This window comes from Peromyscus maniculatus, chromosome 5, assembly GCF_049852395.1.
Source record: "Peromyscus maniculatus bairdii isolate BWxNUB_F1_BW_parent chromosome 5, HU_Pman_BW_mat_3.1, whole genome shotgun sequence".
NCBI classification, from domain to species: Eukaryota; Metazoa; Chordata; class Mammalia; order Rodentia; family Cricetidae; genus Peromyscus; species Peromyscus maniculatus.
In genome coordinates this window covers 38,082,875-38,105,013 of record NC_134856.1, presented here as the reverse complement: position 1 = coordinate 38,105,013, position 22,139 = coordinate 38,082,875, and the positions used below count along the sequence as shown (strand labels likewise).

The 22,139-nt window shown below is 53.3% G+C and overlaps 4 protein-coding genes across 10 annotated transcripts; 1 reads left to right on the top strand and 3 right to left on the bottom strand.

The window, feature by feature from the left end:
• Positions 1 to 14: 14 nt before the first annotated feature.
• Nol3 (nucleolar protein 3) lies at positions 15 to 3,815 on the bottom strand. Of its 2 annotated transcripts, none has more exons than XM_042277550.2 (4): positions 3,601 to 3,815; positions 704 to 1,005; positions 242 to 556; positions 15 to 151 (listed from the first exon to the last, which is right to left on the bottom strand). In XM_042277550.2, the coding sequence occupies exons 2-4, from the start codon at positions 996 to 998 to the stop codon at positions 144 to 146; spliced, it is 618 nt and encodes a 205-aa protein (XP_042133484.1). In that variant the 5' UTR covers positions 999 to 1,005; positions 3,601 to 3,815; the 3' UTR covers positions 15 to 143. The 2 variants fall into 2 exon arrangements, with proteins under 2 accessions (XP_042133484.1, XP_006986846.1); XM_006986784.4 differs by having other exon boundaries at positions 3,626 to 3,812.
• A 765-nt stretch (positions 3,816 to 4,580) lies between these two features.
• Hsf4 (heat shock transcription factor 4) lies at positions 4,581 to 11,147 on the bottom strand. 6 transcript variants are annotated; one of them, XM_076572042.1, is made up of 13 exons: positions 11,022 to 11,147; positions 9,661 to 9,769; positions 9,423 to 9,550; positions 9,194 to 9,318; positions 8,880 to 8,955; positions 8,639 to 8,703; positions 8,082 to 8,184; positions 7,716 to 7,840; positions 7,367 to 7,597; positions 5,857 to 5,962; positions 5,696 to 5,761; positions 5,495 to 5,564; positions 4,581 to 4,898 (listed from the first exon to the last, which is right to left on the bottom strand). In XM_076572042.1, the coding sequence occupies exons 2-13, from the start codon at positions 9,689 to 9,691 to the stop codon at positions 4,744 to 4,746; spliced, it is 1,281 nt and encodes a 426-aa protein (XP_076428157.1). In that variant the 5' UTR covers positions 9,692 to 9,769; positions 11,022 to 11,147; the 3' UTR covers positions 4,581 to 4,743. The 6 variants fall into 6 exon arrangements, with proteins under 6 accessions (XP_076428157.1, XP_076428158.1, XP_076428153.1 ...); XM_076572043.1 differs by lacking the exon at positions 11,022 to 11,147 and adding an exon at positions 10,292 to 10,547 and having other exon boundaries at positions 7,367 to 7,493; positions 7,716 to 7,854; XM_076572038.1 differs by lacking the exon at positions 11,022 to 11,147 and adding an exon at positions 10,292 to 10,547.
• Fbxl8 (F-box and leucine rich repeat protein 8) lies at positions 10,984 to 13,685 on the bottom strand. Its single transcript, XM_006986780.4, has 2 exons — positions 13,534 to 13,685; positions 10,984 to 12,304 (listed from the first exon to the last, which is right to left on the bottom strand). The coding sequence occupies exons 1-2, from the start codon at positions 13,683 to 13,685 to the stop codon at positions 11,332 to 11,334; spliced, it is 1,125 nt and encodes a 374-aa protein (XP_006986842.1). The 3' UTR covers positions 10,984 to 11,331.
• Positions 13,686 to 16,601: 2,916 nt separating this feature from the next.
• Tradd (TNFRSF1A associated via death domain) lies at positions 16,602 to 22,012 on the top strand. Its single transcript, XM_006986777.4, has 5 exons — positions 16,602 to 16,736; positions 19,828 to 19,986; positions 20,551 to 20,828; positions 20,909 to 21,101; positions 21,246 to 22,012. The coding sequence occupies exons 2-5, from the start codon at positions 19,836 to 19,838 to the stop codon at positions 21,554 to 21,556; spliced, it is 933 nt and encodes a 310-aa protein (XP_006986839.2). The 5' UTR covers positions 16,602 to 16,736; positions 19,828 to 19,835; the 3' UTR covers positions 21,557 to 22,012.
• Positions 22,013 to 22,139: the final 127 nt, after the last annotated feature.

The following is a 22,139-nucleotide window of genomic DNA, read 5'->3' as shown; positions in this document are numbered from 1 at the left end:
TGTGGAGAGTCAGGTCCAGGCTAACCCTCCCAAATTTATTCATTTTGCAGTAAATGGAGTCTTGGTGCATTGGGTCAAGCTCTGGCAGGTTCCCAGGTCTTATCCAGCTTGGATAGGATTTGTACAGGTCAGGATTCTGGCCTTCAGGAATCTAGAGACGAAGAGGACGATGGTCAGTGGAATGGGTACCAGCCCTCATTACAACCTCTAACAAGCCTATAAGCAAGGGTTTAGGTACAACCTTCAGACTCATCTTCTTGGAAGTCAGGCTCTGGCTCCGGCTCCGGCTCCGGCTCCGGCTCTTGTTCTAGTTCAGGCTCTGGTTCCGGTTCCGGTTCCGTTTGTTGTTCCAGGTCTGGTTCATCCCCTTCTGAGGCTTCTGCTTCTAGTTCTGGCTCCTCTGGAGTTCCAGATTGCACTGCCTCAGAGCCCTCAGGGCCTCCAACCTCCTCTTGCTCTGAAGCTCTGGGCAGCCCAGGACATGTGGTCCCTGAACTGGGTGCCTCAGGCGTCCAGTGGCCTGAGCATGGAGGGTCATAGCTGCGGTCCCGGTAGCCTGGGGAGGAAGTGGAATACTTGAGGCTCAATTCACCCCTCTGTGGTTAGTTACCTCCACATTCTCTGCCCTCCACTTACCATTAGTTTTGCCTCACCTCAAGCCACGCCCCCAATCTCAACAAGGCTCCACCCTCCTGGTGCTCACCAGGCCCCACGTGCTGCCAATCCCAGGCGGGGTCTGGCGCACGCACAGTGTGCTGGGCACAGCGCAGTAGCTCCTGGCAGGCAGCCTCGCCCTTGCTCTGCACCAACAGCAGCAGGCGGCGCACCCTGCGCTCCGCATCAGGCAGCGCATCCAAGGCTTCATACTCAGGCCCGGTGAGCACGCCCCGGGCCACCAGCGCGTCCAGCAGCAGCCCAGAGTCAGCCTGCAGCGTATCTACCAGCCGTTTCCGTTCCCGGTCAATGGTCTCCGATGGCCGCTCCTGCACGTTGCCCATGTTTGGGCTATATCAAAGAGGAGAGAAATGGGGGGGAGGGGCGGCTGGCGTTTCCACACACTGACCTCTCCCAGGAGTGATCTAAGTTCACCTCCGCATCAGAGTCTGGATGGTTCTTCAGCGGAAGACCTGGAGGCCAGGGCACAGAACTCACCCTCCAGCTTCTTAGCTGCTTCTGTCCTGACTCCTCAGGTTCCTGTTCTAGTCTCTACCTGTCAGCTGATTGCTGCTCACTGCAGCTAGGACGTCCCTCCTAAGCCCCAGCCACCTGCCGAGCTGGCCACCAGTTGAGACCCAGTTAATCCAACTGGATTATTTTTTCTAAACCCAATTCCTTACCTAAACTGACAGAAAACCCTAGGATTGGTTCATACCCCCTCTCTGAACCCCAGCAGCAAATCCTGGATCAGGGCAGCCTGCCTGATCTCTCATACAATCTGGTCTGCATCCGAAGCCTAAAGTGTGGAGGCATGCACGCTCCATTCACCTAACCCCGAGGGGAAGGCATTCCAGAACCTTGCCCTTCACTCATCACCACACTGCAATGTCAACATGGTCTGTGGCTCTTCTGGGTCCTTACTAAGCAGGAGAACTGAGTTCTCTTGAATTTTGACAGACCTCCTGGCATCTAGGACCCACTTGTTTCCCTGATGGCCTGGCAGTGACTCACAGTCATCTCTTACTTGACCTTGAAACACCCAAGACCCAGCTCTTAAAAACCGTTAAGGAATGCTTACCAAATTTTTAGTTTCCTCTCTGTGGATTATCCCCATTTTGAGAGGCTGCCTCTACCGAACTGGGTGCAAATTAATCTACTCTGCTCATCTCTCTTATCAACTGGGGACTACTGCTTACTTGGGTTGGGTGGCCTGACCCAGCCAGCAAGGATCCTGGCATTAAGGAAAAAGGAAACCTGGCCGTTCCTTTTGCCTCAGCTTTGTCCATACAGCATCCTTCTAGGTCTCTTCTGCCCTAAATGCCCCTGTTCTACCTTCTTTCCTAGGTCATTGGATCACACACACACACACACACACACACACCATGCCTCCCAGCTCTCAGGACTCTCTCACTGTACTGTCCCTGGTCACTTCACGCCTCATATCTAAGTGTCAGCCCTCCCCAGGGCCACTAAGCACAGACCAGGGACATTTCTTCCCACTGTCTCCCCTCTTCACACCCTCTCTGTGCCAGAGGCCCTATAGTCACTCTGCATCAGCTTCTGCCCTTAAGCCCACCATCAGCACTTTGCCTCCTGGAACAATGAGTGCCTCAGAGTACCTCACCCATTCCCACACCTCCCCTCCCTCCCCTCCCCTCCCCCAACACAGTGACTTTGACAACTCTGGGCTAGCATTTATTGTTCCAGTTCTGTGGGTGAAGAGACAGGCTCAGAGAACCCCAGGAAAACTGGAATCTGACTTGGCCTGCCTTAAACTATAATGCCTCTTGCCTGGTTGAATGCCAGGCCTAACCTCCGTCCCCACTACCCATCAAAGAGTCTAAGCTACCTGGTTTGGCTATTTTAATTCCCTCCCACCACCCTGGTCAGCTAGGCTCCATCATTCAGTCCTGCAAGAACTAACTATGCTCCTGGCACTTCAGCTTTTGTGGATGCTGTTGCCTGGGAGTCTCCTCTCTCCCCTCTACTCAATGGATCTAGCCCTCAAGACAAATGCTCCCATGTCTACCCCAATTCTTGGGAATTCAAAGGTAGCTAGCTCCTTTTGTGTGCCATGGTCCTCATTACTGTGTTTTCAGGGATCACTAAACTCTGTGTTCAGGACCTCTGCTCCCCTCAATGAGGCTTCCAAAGACTGTCTCCCATCACTGGTTACAAGGAAGGGGGTGACGCCTGCACCCATTCTGGCCAGACTTGGAGGCTATATTGGCCTTCTCTTTCTCCCTCCCTGTACCCCAAGTTATTTTTATGTTAGCTGGCTCCCCAGTAACTTAAGTATTACCTTTAGTCTTGTCTGGGAAGCAGAGACCTTAGCTGTTTTAGACCCCAGCTGATCTATCTATCTCTATCTATCTATCTATCTATCTATCTATCTATATCTATCTATCATCTATCTATCTATATCATCTATCTATCTCTATCTATCTATCTATCTATCATCTATCTATCTATCATCTATATCTATCATCTATCTGTCACCTATCTATGTATCTATCTATGTATCTATCTATCTATCATCTATCTTTTTTTCGAGACAAGCTTTCACTATTCGTAGCCCTGGCTGTCCTGGAACTGGCTCTGTAGACCAAGTTGGCCTGGAACTCAGAGATCCGCCTGCCTCTACCTCCCAAGTGTTGGCATTAAAGGCCACCACCACCCAGGCTAGACCCTAGCTGATTTGGGGCCTTCCTTTGAGGTTAGCACAGTTCTAAGGTGAGCTGGTTATGCCCTGGCCAGTGCATCAAAGGGCAAGCCTAAATGTTATTTTGAGCCCCAGGTGACCTGGTTTGGTCTGGGACCCCCAGCTTGCTGGCTGGCTGGGGTTTGTTGGGAAACTAGGTAGAACCTGCAGGAGCCGGTCGCGCATGCGCAACCGCGAGGGTCCCCCTTACCAGCCCTCTACTCAGTCCCAAAGCTTCAGACCTGCGGGAGGGCGGGGCCCACAGACCTTGGAGCTCCGCTGCTGGTGGTGCGGCACGGTATTCTGCCCAATCTGTTTCCTTTCCCTCCCAGCTGGGTGGAGTCCCGCTTGTGGTCCGGAGCGTTTCGGACAGCCCCACTCCAGAGTTGAGCTTCACCGGGGCAGATGACAGTGCAGAAAGGGCCGAGCAAGCGGGGTGGGGACGCGAACAGCAGCTGCCAAGGGGGCGGGGCGGCCAGGGCTGCCGGGAATGGGCGGGGGGAGGGGCACGCTTCTCTGGCTCTGCGAACTCGGACGCTGGACGCGGAGGCCACGCGCTGACCGGGGAGGACACATAGTCGGTTTTCCTCCCCCGCCCCAGAGCACCCGGGTTTGAGTCAGGGGGTCAGTTCAGCTCACAGCCCCACGTGTCCAGCCCACTCCGGGCCTTCTGATTGCTAGGTGCTTTTAATTTGTCCTACGATTCCTCCCTCTGCCTGTCACAGATAAGTTTAGAGAAGGGAACTGACTTGCCCAGAGTCAGAGACACGTGTATGGAGGAGCTGGATGTGGCGCAGAAACGCCTGCTTCTCGGAGGTTACAGTGGCCGGCATCTCATTGCCAGTGGGAGAGCTGGGCACTGACTCTCCAGGTACCACCATTCTCCAGGTAGGGGCTTCCATGAAAGTCCAAGCGTCTGGACGTTTCTTTTTTTTTTTTCTTTTTTTTCTTTTTTTGGTTTTTCGAGACAGGGTCTCTCTGTGTAGTTTTGCGCCTTTCCTGGAGCTCACTTGGTAGCCCAGGCTGGCCTCGAACTCACAGCGATCCTCCTGGCTCTGCCTCCCGAGTGCTGGGATTAAAGGCGTGCGCCACCACCGCCCGGCGCGTCTGGACGTTTCTAAGTCCAAGCATCCGGACACTTATATGAACGCAAAGTCGTCGCCCACCCATGACTCTAGTGATCTTTGTTTGATAGAAAAAAAAGGAGAGACCAGAAACAGAGTTTGGGGAATGCAGTTTATGTTGCAGGACTCGCTAGGGTAGTGGAGAGAGGCTGCGCATAACGGGGGCTTCGTTCACCTCCCCCCAGGGGACGCCAGGAAGCCTAAGGGGGTGTGTGCTGCGTGCCGGTTCCTTAGCCAGGCTTTTTCAGAGGGGTGAGGGCTTCAGGGGGAGGAAGGACTGGCTCCAGGGTCTAAGTAGGAGGCACTGCTTTCAGGGGTATTGTAAAGGGTTAAAGCCCCAGGCACGGACAAGGCTGTACCCTCCAAATCTGCGGGAACGTCCAGCAGGAGTGGGGTTCCCAGCGTGTGGTCTTTCCCTAGGAGGAGTAGGCGGTGCTTAGGAGAGCCCTCCTGCAGTTAGGATGTAACATTACACGCACACGCACACGCACACGCACACCCACCCTTGAAAGCCAGGGTCTTGCTGCATAGCCCAGGCTGGCCTTGAGCTCATCTTCCTGCCTCAGACCCCCAAGTGCTGGCATTACAAGCATGCACTACCATATCTAGCTTAAAACATCATTCCTGCTGGGCTGTGGTGGAGGAGGCAGAGCCAGGCGGATCTCTCTGAGTTCAAGGCCAGCCTGGTCTACAGAGTGAGATCCAGGACAGACACTAAAACTACACAGAGAAACCCTGTCTCGAAAATAAATAAATAAATAAATAAATAAATAAATAAATAAATAAATAAATAAATAAATAAATAAATAATAAAAGAAAAGAAAAAAGAAAAAATATATCATTCCTGACCTTACTCCTCTCACACAATGATGATAGTATGGGTGACTCCAGAAGACTCTACAGGGCAGCCTGAATTCAGGGTCATCCCTCCCCAACCTAAGCTGCCCAGCCCACCCGATCATGGTAATTCAGATCGTGGTGGTTTCTGTCCTGGAGTCCCCACCACCATTACCTACACCTGAAGAATTCAGCTCCTTGACTGTCAGCTCAGCCTCACCCCTCTCTTGAGCCAAGGGCTGCATCTGTATGGGAGAACCCCAGGAAGCAGCTCAGAGGGGAGCCCAGGAGGTGAGGAAGAGAGCTGGGGACCCCCCCGGGGGGGGGCAATTCTTCAGCCATGAGCCAAACCAACCTTCAGCCACGCCTTTCTTACCAGAGACAAGTCCATGTCCAAGTCCATCAGGGTCCATTCTCGTCCTTGCAGGTTAGGGCCCAGCACCTGGGAAGAGCTCGGGTAAGTGGTGCCCTCACAGGCTGCACAGACAGCCCAACTGCCTGTGTCTCGTGCCCTGCTCCAGGCGAAGAGATACTCACATCCGTGGGTGCTATGGACTCCACGGTTTCAGGGGGAGGCCGAAACAGCATTGGGGGCAGCAAACTCTCGGGGCTCCGGTTACCCCGCTCCAGGCCCAGAGTCCCCCTGTGCACAAAGAACACTATTGGTCTATAATACCCACCTCCTGGTTGCTCCTATGGAACTTGCACCAACAACTAGAACATGCTAAGAGACAATACTTTCTTTCAATCCCCTCCCTAAAAAAGATTTCCCCCCTTTTAAATTTTGTGGGAGTGAGACATCCTCTTGTTATGTAGCCCTGGCTGGCCTCAAACTTACAGCAATCCTCTTGCCTCAACCTCCCGGGTGCTAAAGGGGTGTCTTTGCTGTTGTTTGAGAAAGGGTCTCGTGTCGCTTAGGCCGTCCATGAACTTTGACTAGCTAAGTATGACCTTGAACTCCTGACCCTTCTGCCACCACCTCCTCCGTAGTGCGGGCATTACAACAGCGGGAGGGGGGGCGGGGGGGGGGGGGGGAGGGTATGTCACCATGCCCAGCTTCTAATAGGTCACCTTGATTTGCTTTTGCTTCCTACCTAAGACCCGGGGTCTTGGGAGAGGTCCTCTTCCTATATAAGTGTAAATACAAGTAAAGGTTTTCTATTTGGTTTTTGTTGTGGATGCACGGGTGTTCCAGTCTTGGAGTTAGAATTTAGGTCTTGAGCATGTTAGGCATGTACTCCACCACTAAGCTATGTCTCCAGCCCAGCCACCCTTTCCCTTTTATTTCTATTTTTGATTTATTTGTGATTTTTGGAAACAGGGTTTCTCTGTGTAACAGCTCTGGCTGTCCTGGAACTCAATTTGTAGACCAGGCTGGCCTCGAACTCACAGAGATCTGCCTGCCTCTGCCTCTTGAGTGCTGGGATTAAAGGTGTGCACCACCACCACCTGGCAGATTTATTTTATTTATTATTATTGTGTGTATTATGTGTCTTGGGGGTGGGGCATGTGTAGAGGTCAGAGGGGACAGTTTGTGGAGTGATTCTCTCCTTCCACTTTACATGGGTTTTTTTGGGTTGAACTCAGGTCAAGGGGCTTTTGTGGCAAGTGCTCCACCTGCCGAGCCATCCTGCCAGATCTTTCTTTTATATTTAGACAGAGTCTCACTAAGTCACCAACATTGGTCTTGAGTTCCCACTGTAGCCCAGGCAGACCTTGAACTTATGATACTCCTGCCTCAGTTTCCCAAGTAGTTGGGTTGACACCCCTGTGCCACTAAGACCAGCTACCATTGATTGTTAAGCTCCTGTGAATTATAATCATCCTAGTGAACTAATTTCAGGGTGCTTAGTGACTTGATGGGGGAGTTTTCATTTTCTAAATAATTTTGATGCTCTTTGGAGCGTACTCTGAGAAATCAGGTCAGGGTCATGAGAGTCTGATGCCCAGTGCCCTCCCTTAGCTACCACAGGACAGACAAAGCAGACTCTTCTTGGGCCAGTACATGTGGCTCTATCTCTAACGCATCAACAGTGGCTCTGCTCACCTGTCAGGTACCTCCCTGGGGCCCCTTGGTTCAGGCTGTTGTTGCACACTCCTGGGCCCCTCAGGGCTGTAGCTCCCTTTCCCTTCCAGGATGGCCTGCACCACAGCCACAGGCAGCGGTGGGGGCGCTGTCACGCAGAAGTCACACTCGTTTGGGGCCAGGGCCAGCCCGGCCTCGCCATCCCCCCCTGGACTGGCCGGCTCTTCTTTGAGCGGCGCCAGACCCTTCACCCTGCACCAGAGAAAAGCTTCAACCAGACCCTGACACCGACCTCTTCCCACCCCCACAGGCTTCTGGGCTCTGGGCTCTTTCCCATAGGGTCCCCAGAAGGCAGCCCCGTCCTCCTTACCTCCTGCCACCAAGGGAGGGAGAAAGCCTGTGTCCTTCAGGAGACGGAGCGTCTTCTGGGATGTCAGAGATGATGGGCCCTCTGGCCCTGTGAGGGCTGAGGCCCAAGGTACTCTCTGGAAGGGGCTGCAAGAAGAAGGCTTGGCCCAGCCCTTGGCCTCTAGCTGTAGAAACAGCCCAACCAGCCCCCACCTGAACCAGGACTGAGGGTCAGGGTTTGAAAAGGAATCTATCTATGCTGGGGAGCCTAGGTCTGGTTGGTAGAATGGTGGCGTCCATCTTTTAGGGGGGAAATGGGGAGAAGAAGCAGGCTCCTCACAATCCTCCCTATGCCCTAGGAAGAAGAGGAGGAGGAAACACCACCTACCGACTGGATAAAGTAGGGGTCCTGGAAGAGGGCACCAGATAGGGGGCAGGCATTGAATCTGGCAGGTGCTGGGCATGAGCTCCCCTCGTCTAGCATCAGAGACCTGTGCAGGGTGGGCAGGTTAGGCCTCCATGCCCCTCAGCCTGCACCTCCCTCCCCCCTCTCTCCCTCCCTCAGGCCCCAGCAGCCAAGTCAGCAGAGCTGAGGCCTGTTTCCAGGGCATCAGTCACATGCTGGAATGGAAGGGGCTCCCTGAGAGATGGGGGCCCTTTGGGGGTTGAGAGGGGAGGGAGAGAGCTTAGTTTGAGCCCCAAGCTGGGGGTGCCTACTTTGAGCATAGGAATTTGAGGGTAATTACAGTCCTGGAATGGAAGAGAGGGGAGGGGGGTGTGAAGTGGAGGTGATGAATGGTGGAGTTGGGGGTAAGCGGTAGGGGGAGTCCCGGATGGAGGGAGGAATAAAGATTCCTGGCGAAGTCTCTGGAGGGGGTCCCTGACAGGGGAGGGACTCCTGGCGGTGGGGATGTGGGTGTGAGCACTACAGGCTTTGGGACTCACAGCTTTCTCTTGGTTCCTGTACTGCTGGGACCTGTCTGAAGCGGCCCAAACAGGCACTGGATTAGCTGAAAAGAAAGGGTTAATTCATACTTCAGGCTGGGCCCCTCATCTTAGAAAGGCGATTTCTGGCGGGTCTGAGGGACAGGGTGCCCAGGAGTGGGAAGGAGGAGGTAGGGGTAGGTGAACACCTTGCCGATGACCCAGGACTGGGGAGGAGGAGGAGGTAGGGGTAGGTGAACACCTTGCCGATGACCCGGTGCTGCTGGCTGTGGCTCTGCCGCAAGGTCACCACCTCTCGCCACAAGATCTCATTCTGCCTGGGGGGAAGGGGTGGGGAGATGCTGAGGCGCCCGAGTTTGCTCAGGCACCCCAAGCCCCCACAAAGTGGAGAGGTCACTAGCAGTAGGGACCTGTATCCTACGAGGCTAAAGTTCCAGAGCCGAACGCATGGTCTGGATGGAGGCTCTAGCCTAAGAGTGGAAGGAGCTGCCCAGAGCCCCGCGGTGGCCGGGATTCTATCACCCATAACTCCACCCTTCCTTCCCTGTCCCGCACTGCCTGAGTTCCTGCAGCCGTGCCTCGGTGCTCTCTTGTACTCCCCTCAAAGCTTGCACCTCTCCCAGCAGTCGGCCCAGGTCTTCAGGACGCCATCGGCTGTCATCACCTCGCAGGGCAGGTACCTGTAGGCAGGAGGCATCATCCCGGACAGGGTCACATAAAACCGAGCCAGAAGTACCGACACTGGTGTTTTCCCATTTTTTTTTTTTTTTTCAGTTTGTCCCACCTTGCGGCGGACGCGCTCCAGTAGCTGCTCTCGGCCTCGCACGAAGCTTGGGTGCTGGAATTCAACGTGGTCACGCTCTGGCCTGAGCAGGCCACCTTGCTCAATGCTCACCACCTTCCGAAAACCGTCTGGGGAACGGTGCGGGGTCGGGGTCGGGGGGGGGGGGCATGAGTGTGAGCCGCTCCATCCTCTGCACCAAGTAACCCCAACCCGCTCCCCGCCTGGCAGAGGGACTCACACATGTTGAGTTGGCGAACGAAGCTCGCCATGTTGCTGTGCTTGAAATACTGGGGCAGTACTTCCTTGGCGAAGCGGCTCTGATCACTTACGAGGAAGCTGGTCCCGCTCTACCAAGAACGAAGGACGCCCACCGGGTGCAGACCAGACTAGGTGAGTGGCGGCCACCCACTGCTGAGCCACACTCACTCACTCTGGGGTCCAGGTTTGCACCTCACTGGGAGGTGGGACTTAACCAGGTCAGAACCATAGGAGGCCTACTCTGCCATAACCACAAATAATTCCTACCCCGAGCCAGACCCAGACTCGGTTCTCAGAAAGAACTAGCACGTCCCAGACTCACTATGTGACCCTGAGCCAGAGGTAGAGCCAGCCCTTCCCTTCCCTTGGCCTGTTTTCTCATCAGTAGATGAAGTAAATAAAGAGAGAATTACTTAGGTCCCTTGGGCTCTAGGACCCTTACTCCTCCTCATCCTTATCTCACCTACCCCTTCCACCGTGATCCACTCTGGACAGCTGAACCGAGGTACTCACAGCCCAGTCCCAGGCGGGGGCTGGGTAGGCATGGGTGTTCACAGACATTGGAGGGACCCCGGGGACCACTGAGGGAGTTGAGGGGCCCCAGCCCTCACCGGGCTCCAGCGGATGAGGTGGTCTGTGCCTGGGTCGCCCACCAGCGCCCATAGCTTGCCGAGGAAGGCAGGTACCGGGCTGGGGCCTGGCTCCGTGGGCAGCGCAGCTGGCGCTTCCTGCATGGCGCAGTCTCGGCCGGGCTCAGCGTTCCAGCCCGGCCGCTGCGGGCTTGTCAAAGCCGCGAAAGTGCTGCGTTTGCCGCCCGCCCCGCCCTACTCCGCCCCTGGGCGCCGGGTCAGGCGGGGGCCGCGTGCGAACCCTAGAGGCGGGGCTCGGACAGCGGCCCAGCCACCCGCAGAGAGAAAGGGCTGACTGCAACGTAGGTGTGTGGGTATGAGGAGGGGAACCCAGGTTCGAGTCTCATCCTTCTCAAGTCCCTCTCTTTCTGGGTTGATTGGGAGAAATCATCTGTGGGCTAGAAGTCCTAGAAGTTCATCTGTGGACATAGTGAAGCCTAGGTAAGGGAGGGCGGACAGAAAGGGTGGTGGGTGCTGCTGGCCCTCCCCTGACTATCGGAACGCTAGGGAATTGGTCATCCCTGGGATATAGAGTGCACCGATCCCGACCCAGCAAAGTCACAGCACAAAAGCCCCTGAGATCTCCGTTCTTGCACTTCTAGCCGTTCTGCTTGCTCGTCCAGCCTTTGTGCATTTCCTGCCCTCCCCTTCAGAGCTGACTCGAGATCACAGGACGCAGGAATACTAAAGGATTTATTTACTTCACACTCACCCTTGACTTTTGGCTTGTATTTGTGCCTGCCCTCCCCCAGCTCTGGGCCTCGGAGCCTCGCAGCTGGCGCAGAGTGAACAGAGGGGAGGGAGAGCCTAGAATGGGCAGAGACACCGAGGTTGAGAAGGCCCCGTGAATCTATGGAGCCTGGATCTGGTCTGGATGTCCTCATAGGCCACAATTCCCGAGAAGCATCGTAGTCAACGGACTACTAAGGACAGGGCTAGCCGCTGGGAAGTGCCTGCGCAACTTGCTCAGGCCTTTCAGTGGCTTTGGGTCTGCGCGGTCCCGGAGTGGTGAGATTGCCCAATCACCGCACCAGCGTGGGCCGCCAGGGATGCGGCTCACGCTTTAGTTTGAGCGTGTAGCTGCGCAGGCGCGGACAGTGCGCGCGGAAGGCGTCCAGTACCGAGGGTCTCACCACGCAGAAGCAGTGTATCTCCCTCAAGGCCGCGCAGCGCGCCGCCAGCTCCTCCAGAGCGGTGTGCAGCTCGGTGGAAGCGGACGCGCGCACCTCGAGGGCGCGCAAAGTTTCGGCGTAGTGGCGCGCTGCGAAGCGCACTGGCCCTACCGTGTCACCCGAGAGGTTGAGACGCAGCACAGCCACTGGTACTGCAGGTTGCAGGACGCGCGTTACGGCCTCGTCTGGAAGCGCGGGCTCCAGTTCCAGCTCCACCTCCAGCCCAGGGTGGCGGCAACTCAGTGTCGCCCAGGCTTCATCAGGCAGGAGGGGCGCACGAGCATCTTCGGGGCACGCGCCCCGCAGTGCCAGGAGTGCAAACGGGGCGCGATGTGGCGCGGCCAGCAGTTCCAGCGCGGCACGCGACAGACTGGCCAGGTGCAGTCCAAGGGCGCGTAGGTGCGGGCAGGCCTCCAAAAGCTTGAGCACAGAGCTGGGCTGCACATTGTCCACCAGTGCATGGTTGTCCAGGAAAAGACTGCGGAGCTCGGGACAGTCACGTGCAGCCTGAAGCACCAGTGAGTCGTCCAGCGTGTAGGGCAAGCGGCGCAGGTCGAGATGGTGCAGTTGGTGAGCGGTTCTGCAGACTGCATGCACAGCGCTCAGGATGTCGCCGCCGGCATCGAAAAGTGGCTTCTCTCCGTGGCATTCCAAGCGTAGGCCTCGAAGTCCTGGGGCTCGGCCTGCCAGAGCAGTCAGTAGCTCAGTGGCCGCTCGGCGGCTGGGCTTCTTTGATGGCTCATATTCCAGCCTTAGGTTGTGAATATGGTCCAGGCAGGTGGACAGATAGGGTGGCAACAAGTCTTCCAGCTCACAGTCACAACTTGTGTTAGAGCGACACAGAAAGGAATTAGCGGTATCACCATGAATAGGGGAAGAAACTTTTTTAAAAACAAATTAATGTATTGTTTTTTGTGTGTGTATAGTTGTTTTGCTTGCATGTATGTCTGTGCACCCCAGGTGTGCCTGGTGTTTGAGGAGGTCAGAAGACGTCGCTGGATCCTCTAGGACTGGAATTACAGCCGGTTATGACTGCTGTGTGGGAGCTGGGAATCGAATCCAGGTCTTTTGGAAAAGCAGCTAGTGCTCTTAACTGAGGAGCCATCTCTATGTGCCCCTCACTTTGGGTTCCACTGGCCCTCCCTATTTTCTGTGATGGGAACTTCCATTCTGTTTATTTGCTTGTTTATTTTAATTTTTAAGGTCTTTTCCCCCTGAACTTTATTTATTATGTATACAGTATTCTGCCTGAATTTATGAATATGCCAGAAGAGGGCACCAGATCTCATTACAGATGGTTATGAGCCACCATGTGGTTGCTGGGAATTGAACTCAGGACCTCTGGAAGAGCTGCCAGTGCTCTTAACCTCTGAGCCATCTCTCCAGCCCCCTTATTTTGATTTTTTTTTTTTCAAGACGGGGTTTCTCTGTAGTTTTGGAGCCTATCTTGGAACATGTTCCGTAGACCCATGCTGGCCTCGAACTCACAGAGATCCGCCTACTTCTGCCTCCCGAGTGCTGGAATTAAAGGCCTGCACCAACAATGCCTGGCTCTATTCTTTTAGAAGTCTTCAGAGGCTTCTGCCTCAGGTTGAACACCCACCCCGCCCCCAGCCCTGTGAAAAACCAATGGTTTTTTTTATTTAAGGAACTAGGCTTGCTCATTAGTCTGTGGAAGTAGAGCAGGGCCTCCAGACTGCCAGGTTCAAATTCTGCCTCTGCCACTTAGTTGAAGCCTCCAGGCCCAAGTGGCTTACGTCTCTAAGCCTCAGTTTCCTGCCTGTGCAAAGGAGATACTATCTACCTGCTACAGGAGCTTCTTATGAGGATTATATGAGCTAATTTATGTAGGGCACTTAGAACATTCCTTGGGGGTTGGGGTCAGAGCTTAGTGGTAGAATCCTTGCCTAGCAAGTGTGAGATCCTAGGTTCAATCCCCGGTCCTCAAGAAAACAAAGCAAAACTACCCAGTACTAATTGGTATATGGTAGGCGGCCGATGGGTTTGCGTGTTGTCAAGTCTGAAGACAGTGGTCGGCAGGCAGCTACTCACCTGACGCTGGTATTGTGCCACACAGCACTGCCCGTGGCGGCCACAGCCCAGGCCCTGCAGACTCTGGCAGCCACAGCACGGTCCCTGAGAGGCAGTTCACGGAAGATGAGAGCCAACACTTCCTCCGGCAGTTTTTCTACGGGCTCCACCATGGTGTGGCTGGGGGGGACAGGGTCTGCTGCTCCCAGCAACTGGGCCTAGAGCGAAAGAGGAAGCCCTGGGCTCAGAAAGGCCGAAGGATTTTGGAACTGCCAACGCTTGGGAGATGCCAATAGCCTGGGAGATGCTATCCAAAATTTGCAGAAAATGTAGAGATCCCAGCCTGTGAGATGGCTCAGCAGATAAAGGCACTTGCCCTCAACACTGATGACCTGAGTTCTATCCCTGGGAATCAGTGGCAGAAAGAAGTGACTTCTGTAAGTTGTCCTCTGACCTCCACTGGCATGCATGTCCACCCTGGATGGAGCACTTCCAAACACATATGCACATGGGTAAATAAATAAATGATAGGTTTAAAAAACAACAACAGGATGGGCCTGGAGAGCTGGCTTAGCAGCTAAGAGAGCTGGCTGTTCTTCCAGAGGATCCAGGCTTGGCCCCAGCACCCACATGGTGGCTCACAACTGTCCTTAACTCCAGTTCCAGGGATGTGACACCTCTTCTAGCTTCTGTGGGCACCAGGCACACACACCCATACATACATGCAGACCAACACCCACACACATAAAAATGCAAATCTAAAAATGATTTTTTAATCATTTAAAGACTGAAGAGATCCTGGTGGCGGTGGCGCACGCCTGTAATCCCAGCACTCGGGAGGCAGAGGCAGGCGGATCTCTGTGAGTTTGAGGCAGCCTGGTCTACAGAGTGAGATCCAGAACAGGCTCCAAAGCTACACGGAGAAACTCTGTCTCGAAAAACAAAACAAACAAAACAAAAACCCAAAAAACCAAAAAGACCGAAGAGATGGCTCATCAATTAAGAGCATTCATTGCCCTCATAGAAGGTGGGGATTTTGTAACTACAGTTCTAGGAGGTCTAATGCCCTCTTCTAGCCTCCACGGCACTGCACACTCATGTTACATAGACATACATGCAAACAATACACATTAAATAAATTAGTTAATTAAAAAAAGAAAATGCAGGGTTGGGGATTTAGCTCAGTGGTAGAGTGCTTGCCTAGCAAGTGCAAGGCCCTGGGTTTGGTCCTCAGCCCTGGAAAAAAAAATGCTAGCTAGGCTTGGTGCAGGCCTTTAATCTCAGGAGGCAGAGGCAGGTGTTTAAGGCCTCTGAGTTCGAGGTCAGCCTGGTCTACAGAGTGAGTTCCAGGACAGCCAGGACCTTTACACAGAAAAATCCTGTCTCAAAAAAACAAAACAAACAAATAAATAAACAAAACAAACAAACAAAAAAGAAAAGAAAACACAGAGGTTTCTGTTCAGAATGTTATTAATTTTCCCCAAAGGGCTAAGGGTGTAGCTCAGTGGTTGTGCCACACACACACACACACACACACACACACACTTTCTCATCTCTGCTGTGTAGCCTGCCTGGTGTTGAAGGTGAGATACTCCAGCTTCAGTGGTTTGGTCTTCCTTCCTTCTTTCTTTTTTCTTTTCTTTTTTTCTTTTTTTTTGGTTTTTCGAGACAGGGTTTCGTTGTAGCTTTGGTGCCTGTCCTGGATCTCGCTCTGTAGACCAGGCTGGCCTTGAACTCACAAAGATCTGTCTGGCTCTGCCTCCCAAGTGCTGGGATTAAAGGCGTGGGCCACCACCGCCCGTCCCCTTCTTTCATTTTTATTTTTTAAAGATTTATTTACTTATGTATACAGTGTTTTGCCTGCGTGTATGCCTTCAGGCCAGAAGAGGGCACCAGATCTTATTACAGATGGTTGTGAGCCACCGTGTGGTTGCTGAGAATTGAACTCGACTTCTGGAAGAGCAGCCAGTGCTCTTAACCTCTGAGCCATCTCTCCAACCAGCACCACCAGCACCACCACCCCCATCACCTCCTCCTCCTCCTCTTCTTCCTCCTTTTCCTCTTTTTCAAAAAGCCTTGGCTGGCCTGGAACTCACTATGTAGACCAGGCTGGCCTTGAACTCACAGAGATCCACTTGCCTCTGCTTTGGAGTGCTGTGACTAAGGGTATGTGCCGCCATGCCCGGCTATCAACGGTTTTTTAAACTACTTTCTCATTTGTTCAACAAACTTTACTTGACTCCATCCGTTTTGATTTGAGGAATCGTGTCCCCAGCCGTTCCACTAGAAAGGGACTGCTGTGTTTATCAGGCGTGTATTTAGTGGTGGTTTTTTTTTTTTTTTTTTTTTTAGATCATTAGCCAATCAGGAAATGAGGCTCCTTCGTGCTGTCTCCACCCCCAGGAACTGACTTCCCGCATGCTTTCTGTGACAGACCTATGGAAAAAAGCTTGCGGCTTTGGAGCCGGACTGCTCTGGCACCTTGAGGAGTTGTTGTTCAAGTTAGGACCCTGATCCTTGCGTAGCCCTGGCTAATTAAGGTTCGGCTGGAACTCCACAGACCCACTCCAGAGCTCAGCTTTTAGAAGGAGGATGGGGTTGTTGGAAGCCGTGAGTTCTTTTTGAAGCTGACAGTTTTGTTTCAAGGTGCTGGAGGTTTTTGTAAATGTTCATACCACTTGCCATTTTAATTTCCCCATGTCTTCCAAGCGTATGGTTTCTCGTGGAATTTGCTCCAAGTATACTCTAGAGTTTCGTATACCCCGAGCCAGGCTTGTTCTGGAATCATGGTCCCCCATTTTAAGTGCTAAAGAGTAGCAGAGATTAGATCACCGAACTAGATTCCTAGGGGGCGCCAGAAAAATTCTCATCTCCAGGAAACACCCTCTCATTGAACCCCAAGAACTGAATTAAGTTTGGCAGCTCTCACTCTGGAGCCCTCCGGCCTCAAAAACCTCAAGCTGCTTAGGTCATGACTAGCGGGCAGTTCGTCCTGCCATGAAACCTTGGGTGTCGTTTTCTTACCTGCTCAGCGGACTAGGAGGACTTTGCCCGGAGGCAGGGGACTGGCCACGGAGGACAGCGGGGCAGGAAGGAGAGGCCCTGAGCGGAGAAGGCGGGACGCGCGGGCTGACCTGGCGGCTCGGGCTGGGGCGCCGCCCCTGCGTCTCCGCGCACACCCGGAAGCCGCGCGCAGCGGAGCCCCGCGAGTGTGTGGCCGCCAGGTTAGTGCGGAGAATGGGTGGGCTCCCTTGGTGCAACCGGAGCAGAGAGCGAGGGTGGGCACCGCGCCGGGGTGACACGAAGTTGCTGGCTAGCTAGTGGTGGGTGCCTGTTGGGCTGCTTCGGTGGGAGGCGCGAGGGTCTTTGGACCTTCACCTTCCTTGGTTTCTTGTCCTAACTAAGTGGGTGTCAACTAAATGGGTGTCAGGGCCCTGCAGGCGAGAGGATCTGGCATCAGGGCTGGCCCGGAACGGTTCTGTGAGCCCCCTTTCTGCCTGAGCCCCGGCTGTGTGAACCTAGCTTGAAGGCGGGGTAGTGGGGAGTCTGGGAACCTCCCTCAGCTAAGTGGCGTACAGAGCAGCCAAGCGGGGGGCGTGCCCTGATGGTATGGGAATCTCAGACTTTCAGTTCTCGAGTGGGATGCTATGCTTGTCCACCCAGCCAGGAGTGGGGTTGCCTGGGGACTGTTACGGGTTAATGGGGGCATTTGTTATTGAGTTAGTATTGGTGTCCTAGGCATTCGTGGAAGGACTCCTGGGAAGGATTTCTTTTTTTTCTTTTTTTCCTCTGTGTGTGTGTGTGTGTGTGTGTGTGTGTGTGTGTGTGTGTGTGTGTGTGAGAGAGAGAGAGAGAGAGAGAGAGAGAGAGAGAGAGAGAGAGAGAGAGAGAGAGAGAGAGAGAGTTTCTTTGTGTAACCCTAGCTGTCCTGGATCTCTCTGTAGACCAGGCTGGCCTTGAACTAAGAGATTCTCCTGCCTCTGCCTCCTGAATGCTGGATTAAAGACATGTCCCACTATGCCCCACCTCTTTTCTCTTAATACTAAAGAAACATGTCTATTGTATGCAAAATAGGAGATATTGCTAAATACAAAGAAAATTGAAATCAACGCCCCGCCCCCGCCCCCCCCCCAGTGAGAAACAATAACTTGCAGGCTGTTTTCCTACATATACATGTATTAGTATGTTTTCTATGAAGAGACTGATGGAGGGGTTTCAAAAATGTGTCCCCTAAATTGCCAACCAACTTATCATTTCTCTTGGCAAGGTTTGTATGATACCTTGCCCAGGGCTTTCTTTTCTTAATTAATTAATTAATTAATTAATTAATTAATTAATTAATTAATTTCTATTATCAGCTTGATATGGTACAAATTCTTATCCTAATAGTGAAATGTTTCACTGAGGCTTGCCCAGTAATTGAGTAAAACCAAAACTTATTATAAGCCACAGTCATCCTAGGGTCCCTTCTGCTATATAGCCTCCAACCAGGGGCTTTCTTAACCTTGACCCTCATTAGAGGTTTAGAAGCAGGATTCTGACAGGTGATAGATGGAAGAGATCATGGCACCGAGGGGCTCTATCTCTCTTGACAATTAGGGAATCTGTTTAGGAACACCTGAAGAAAACAAGGGACTTATAACAAAGTAGAATGATTTAGCTTACATAACTGAGCAGTCATATGTGGATCTATGGTTAAGAGTGTATGACCTGCCAGGCGGTGGTGGCACACGTCTTTAAACGCAGCACTCAGGATGCAGAGGCAGGCGATCTCAGTGAGCTGAGGTCAGCCTGGTCTACAGAGCAAGATCCAGGACAGCTAAGGCTACACAGAGAAACCCTGTCTCAAAAAACAAACAAAACAAAACAAAAACAAGAGTGTATGTCCTGGAGGCTGGAGAGATGACTGAGGGGTTAAGAGCACCCCGAGGATTCTGGTTCAGTTCCCATTGCCCACATGGCAGCTCACAACTGATTGCAACTTCAGTTCCGGGGGACCTGATACCTTCACACAGACATGCACGAAGGCAAAACACCCATGTACATAAATATAAATAAGTCTTAAAAAAAAAAACCCTGTATGTCCTGAGATGCAATATAGAGCTCAGCAGTTAAGAGCACTGGCTGCTCTTCCAGAGGACCCAATTAGATGCCCAGCACCCACACGATGGCTCACAACCATCCATCCCAGGAAATTGATACCCTTTTCTGGTCTCTATGAGCACCAGGTGTGCGTGTAGGCATACAAGCAGGCAAAACAATAAAAAAAATAAGAGTGCATGTTCTGCCAGATATGGTAGCTCATGCCTTTAATTCCAGCACTTGGGAGGCAGAGGCAGGCAGATCTCTGTGAGGTGGAGGTCAATCTCATCTACATGGTGAGTTCCAGGCCAGGCAGGGCTACACAGAGGGACCCTGTCTCAAAAGAAAAAATAAATAAATAAAAAAGAAAGAAAAAGGAAAAGAAGAAAAGAAAAAAAGTGTATGTTCTCATCGCTTGGCCTTGTTTCTTTCCATGTAGGCTCTCTCCTTCCCTCAGATAGGTTCTTTCTAAACAGTAGCCAAAGAGACCTATTCCTTCCCTCCAATTCAACCCCAAGGGTAGGGAAATTAATGCCACTTCCTTAGTGGTCCACTCAGGGATGCGGAGGTGAGTTTCTTTCTTTTTCTTTTTCTGGTTTTTTTGAGACAGGGTTTCTCTATGTAGCTTTGGTGCCTGTCCTGGATCTCACTCTGTAGCCCAGGCTGGCCTCAAACTCACAGAGATCCTCCTGGGTCTGCCTCCCGAGTGCTGGGACTAAAGGTGTCTAGTTTAAGCCCTATATTGAGTCTTGACTGGCTCTTGATGAATGGTGAGTGGAATGTGTAGACTGGTCAGTCTTGCTTTTCACATCCAAACTTGGATCTAGGCAGTGAAAATTAAGTGAAGCCAGGTATAGTGGGGACATAGTGGTACTTTGCACCTGAAAGGGTTTTGGGAACTTACTGTTAAGCTGAAGGCAAAGCTAAGACATGAACTCGGTTGATCTCAAAGCATGGGCACGATCCAGAAGGAAGATGTCTTTTGTCAGCTTTGGAAAGAGGGACATACTGGCCTGGGGCCCACTGCAGGGCCCACTTCTCTTATTCTGTTACTGTGACCCTAGACTTCTTGTCACAAGTGGTGGAGGGACAATCCCGGGTTCAAGTCTGGGTCGGACTGTGGGCCGGACTGTGGGCAGAGCCAAAAGTTAGGACTTCTGTGGAAGGCCAGCGAGGCCACGTGAGACTGGATATTTGTTTCCAAGCCTGGAGACAAATTGTTTGCATTTCTAGGAGGCGAGATGGCAGCTGGGCAGAATGGGCATGAAGAGTGGGTAGGCAGCGCATACCTGTTTTTGGAGTCTTCGATGGACAAGGTGGTCCTGTCTGAAGCCTACACAGATCCCCAGAAGAAGGTGGCCATATACCGGGCCCTGCAGACTGCACTGTCAGGTGTGTGGCTGGACAGGTGGAGGACACACACTGTGGGACGTTGTGAGTGGGACTGGGTTTGGGGCCCCACGTCTTTGCCTCAGGGGCTCAGACACCTTGAAGAAAAAGGTTGTTTTGGTGTGGGGTTGGAAGAGGTATGAGGAGAGAGGGAGGACCCCGCCGCTGGCTTCCCCCACCCCTCCGCCCGGCTGTGTGAGGTCCACAACCTTTGCTTCCTGCTCATATGTCCTTGAGTGTAGACATTTGTGCACTTGTCTGTGTCTATCTAGATATACATGTTTCTTTTCTAATGTCACCTTGATGTGCATCCATCCCCACTTCTGAGCTACCAGTTCACTCTTTGCTACTAATTGCACTTTTCTGTCTCCTTTTCCCCTCTCACTGCAATACTCTTTGCCCAATCCTTCCCGTTCCCCTTCCCCTTCTCAGGGCAGAGACCACAGGAAGCTGTAGCTGGTTGGGGTCGGGAGAATGGTCTGACTATAGGCTTAGCCTCCTGCTCTGGCTGCTTGGAGAGAAGTCCTGTTTGGGGACAGCAGGTGGCCTGACTGCTCGCCTCTGCAGAGAGTGCGGACAGCCCTGACGTACTGCAGATACTCAAGATCCATTGCAGCGACCCGCAGCTCATCGTGCAATTGCGTTTCTGCGGGCGCCTGCTGTGCGGCCGTTTCCTTCAAGCCTACCGCGAGGGGGCGCTGCGCGCCGCGCTGCAGAGGTGCATGGCCTCCGCACTTGCCCTGGAAGCCGTGCGGCTGCAATTGGAGTTGCATGCTGGCGCAGAGCAGCTGGACACTTGGCTGACCGACGAGGAGCGCTGTTTGAATTACATCTTAGCACAGAAGGTGCTACCATCTGGAGTTAGGATGGGATGGGCGGGGATTTGCGGCCAAAAGCAGCACTTACTGTGCACCCTCTTGCGCAGCCGGACCGGCTCCGGGACGAGGAACTCGCGGAACTGGAGAAGGAGCTGGGCAAGCTGACGTGCGACTGCACTGGCCAGGGTGGAACCATACAAGTTGACTCAGCCGCTTCTAAGTCCCTGGTTCCCTCTCCGGCCAAGGAGAAGCCACTGCCGGCGGCCTGCCAAACTTTTCTGTTCCATGGTCAGCCCATAGGTGAGGTTCACCAGCAGAAGCGGGGTCACCAATAGGTTGATCTGGGCTGGAGCATGGCTGGGCCCGGGGATCCGCGGGCAGGCGCGGGAGGGTGCTGGCTCTAGGGAACCGGTGCTCACCCACGTCTCCTCATTTTCTCGGCAGTGAACCGGCCACTGACTCTGCAAGACCAGCAGACGTTCGCTCGCTCAGTGGGTCTCAAATGGCGCAGGGTGGGGCGCTCGCTGCAGCGTAGCTGCCGAGCACTGAGGGATCCTGCCCTCGACTCCCTGGCCTATGAGTACGAGCGAGATGGGCTATATGAGCAGGCCTTCCAGCTTCTGCGCCGCTTCATGCAAGCGGAGGGCCGCCGTGCCACGCTGCAGCGCCTGGTGGAGGCGCTGGAGGAGAACGAGCTCACCAGTCTCGCAGAGGATCTGCTAGGCCAGGCGGAGCCGGATGACCGCCTGGCCTAGGTCTGGTACTGTGGGGAGGGCGGTCAACCAGCAGTTGAGCCAGGGTTTGGACCCCACCGGTGGCTGTTGGGGTCTTTTTACTGCTGCTCTTGCTACTGCTGACCACTTTCCATCCACTGGACTTGCCCACTTTGCTGAGCTGCTGGAGCGGAACTGACTGCCTTCCTCAAGAGCCAGGCAAGCACCACGGAACTTCAGGGGTACATCACTGAGGATTCTACCCCGGATTCTCTGATGGAGACAGTGTAGATGTCTCTGTCTTCCCATCCTAAAAGAGAGGACTTCCTGGAAAAACTCACCAAGTACCTGGACCTTCTGAGGTCTAGATGTCTGTCATTCAAGATGCTGTAAATACGGTTGTGATCAGGATGCAAGAATCTTCCCTGCCCTTGGCTCATACTCAACGTGGGACCTAAGCACTTTGCAATGATAATAAAATGTACCCCTTTTACAGACTCATGGGAATACCGAGGTCTAGCCCAGGTTGGGGTCAGGCTCCTTCAAGGGATGAGTGAACCAGGTGGAGTAGGAAGAGGAGGGGCAGGGTTCTGGGTACATCAGGCTTAGGTGGGGCCTTAAGGAA